Source organism: Myotis brandtii, unplaced genomic scaffold (assembly GCF_000412655.1).
Source record: "Myotis brandtii unplaced genomic scaffold, ASM41265v1 scaffold743, whole genome shotgun sequence".
In the NCBI taxonomy this organism is placed as follows: domain Eukaryota; kingdom Metazoa; phylum Chordata; class Mammalia; order Chiroptera; family Vespertilionidae; genus Myotis; species Myotis brandtii.
The window spans coordinates 1,928,841-1,931,431 of record NW_005370960.1 but is presented as its reverse complement, the minus strand read 5'-3'; the positions used below and the strand labels follow the sequence as shown (position 1 = coordinate 1,931,431).

The 2,591-nt window shown below is 66.0% G+C and overlaps 1 protein-coding gene across 1 annotated transcript in view; it reads left to right on the top strand.

The window, feature by feature from the left end:
* Positions 1-374: 374 nt before the first annotated feature.
* Positions 375-2,591, top strand: part of AEBP1 (AE binding protein 1) — a 7,477-nt gene continuing 5,260 nt past the window's right edge. Inside the window, exons 1-6 of the mRNA XM_014530543.1 lie at positions 375-839; positions 1,234-1,296; positions 1,379-1,462; positions 1,609-1,749; positions 1,822-1,890; positions 2,500-2,577. Of these exons, the coding sequence (XP_014386029.1) occupies positions 461-839; positions 1,234-1,296; positions 1,379-1,462; positions 1,609-1,749; positions 1,822-1,890; positions 2,500-2,577 (814 nt within the window). The 5' untranslated portion in view covers positions 375-460. The remainder of the gene's footprint in view (positions 840-1,233; positions 1,297-1,378; positions 1,463-1,608; positions 1,750-1,821; positions 1,891-2,499; positions 2,578-2,591) is intronic.

Here is a 2,591-nt window from a genome sequence, read left to right as displayed (position 1 = left end):
ATAGGTGCCCCTGAGAGCACTCCTGAGGCCCAGCAGTGCCCCCCATACCCACCGTGCCCTTTGTTTTGGCGGCAGTTGGCAGGGAGGAGACTGCCTCCCCCTTGAGACTGGGGTGCCCCCCCCCAGGCCCAGAGGGCTTAGTCACCTGGCACTTTCTATGTCCAGCACAGAACACCACTCCCTGACTGGCCGAGGGAACATATTTGGAAGGTGGATTGTGACCGGTGGGAGGACGAGGGCCTGCTCATGGGAGCGGAGCCTTCACGGTGAGGGTGGGTGTGTGTGCCCTGAGCCAAGATGTGCTGACAGCAGTCTTGCAGACAGAACCCTGGGTTCCAAGGCCAGCTCTGTCATGGGGCAGGTGACGTCATCTCTCAGTTCCCTGACCTGGGAAATGGGGGGTAAACAGGAGCGTTAGGGTTGTGGGGGGGCCCAGGGGCACAGAGCTGCTTCTCCGTTGATGGGCCCTACATCTGCATCTTGGTCAGCGCCTCCAGAAAAGACCAAAGACAAAGGGAAGAAAGGGAAGAAGGACAAAGGCCCCAAGGCGGCCAGGAAGCTGCTGGAGGGATCCCCCAGGCCACCCAAGGCCACCAAGAAGCCCAAGGAGAAGCCACCCAAGGCCACCAAGAGGCCCAAGGAGAAGCCACCCAAGGCCACTAAGAAGCCCAAGGAGAAGCCACCCAAGGCCACCAAGAGGCCCAAGGAGAAGTCACCCAAGGCCACCAAGAGGCCCCTGGCTGGGAAGAGGCCCCCGACTCCGACCCCCTCAGAAGCCCCATGGTGGCCACTGCCTCCGCCCCTCAGCCCCAGCCCCAAGGAGCTGCCGCAGGAGGAAGGTGTGTGTCAGCTCTTCTGGATGGTGGGCTCTGCCCTGCTGGGCTGCAGGGAGCGAGGGGTGAGGGGGTCCCTGGTGGGTCCTGGGCCCCTGCTTCCTGCAGACCCTCAGGGCCCCCGCAGTTGGAGTGGAGCTCCCTCAGGTGGTGGGTGGGGGCTTGGTGGCCTGGCTGGGGGTTTGCTCTCACTGTCCTGGGATCTGTCCCCTGGATCCCACTCAGAGCCACCCCTTGTGTGTTGCTGGGCTCCCCAGGTTACCACCCAGCAATCGCCCTGGGAGTGCCAGCAGGGTGCTGAGGCCCCCTGGGAGGGAGGGAGGCCTCCGGGTGTCAGCAGGGCCCAGGAGCGACCCCTGGCCCCGCAGGCCTCTGTCTACTGCGCTGGTTTGTGTTGCAGGTGGGGCCCTCCCAGGTCCCTGGCCGGGTCCCGGAGGAGAGACCCCTGTGGAGCACCACCCTGGTGAGTGGGAGACCGACCACCTGGGCTGGTTGGGCTTCCAGGGGCCGGTAGGGGCTGCCAGTGTGCTTGTGTCTCCTCCCAGAGCCGGAGGAGGAGCTGGAGCAGGAGGCGGAGCAGCCCACCCTGGACTACAACGACCAGATAGAGAGGGAGGACTACGAGGACTGTGAGTAGGACCCCAGTTGTCCAGCCACCACTGGCCCCACCTCCCATCCAGATCCAGACCCCTGCCCTGGGGGTCCACGGATGATCCCGCTGGGGATCCCTCCCAGCCCGGCTGCCTCCCCCCGCTCAGTCCTCCCTCTCCCCCAGTCGAGTACATCCGGCGCCAGAAGCAGCCCAGACCACCCCCCAGCAGGAGGAGGCCCGAGAGGCCCTGGCTCGAGCACCCCGAGGAGAAGGCGGAGCCCCCGGGGCAGGGGGTCGAGGCCCCAGAGGAGAAGGAGAGGATCGGTAGGATGGGGCAGGGGGGGGCGGGGGCAGTCCTTCCAGGGGCTCTGTGCCCACTGCCTCCCCTCTCCACAGAGCCGCCTGGGAAGCCCCTTCTGCCCCCCGACTATGGGGACGGCTACGTGATTCCCGACTATGACGACAGTGAGTGCCCGGGGCCAGCTTGGAGGCCGTGCCCTGACGTCCCCACGTGCCACCAGCCTTGCTGCCCTCATTCCTCTCCTTGCTCAGGCTGGGCCTCCCCTCGACACCTTCCTGGTTCCTGACTCTGCTCTGCCTTCTGCTCCCACCTCTCCTCCCCGCTCTGCAGCCCCTCCCTCCAGCTCCCTGTCCCCTGGGATGACTCCCCCCTCCCTGGCTGCAGGCCTAGCAGGTCCTTGTCCTTTTCCTGTCCCGTTAACCCTCCAACCCTTGGCCCGGCTCAGCCCTCGTGACTCACCCCTCCTGGTCACTGGTGCCACTGTCACTCAAGGCTCCCACTCCCTGCCCAGCCCAGCCCACCTTTCCCCAGGCCGAGCCCTGCTGGGTGGGGCTGCTGGCTTCCTGGGGTCTTCCGGGCCCACTTGAGCCCAGGTGGCCTCTCGGTCCAAGAGGACCTCCCCGTCCTCTGGGCCTGTGTGGATTCTTCAAGGCCCACTGACCCCACTTCCTCATTGTCGCGGGCGCCCTGGGTGTAGCTGGGGGGCTCTGGGAGCAGCTGGGGGGCCCTGGGAGCAGCAGCTGGCCATCTCAGCAGGGCTCTCCCTCCCCCAGTGGACTATTACTTCCGGCCTCCCAGCCCGCCGAAGCCTGCCTCTGAGCTGGAGACTGACAAAGAGAAGGAGGAGCTGAGTGAGTGGAATCAG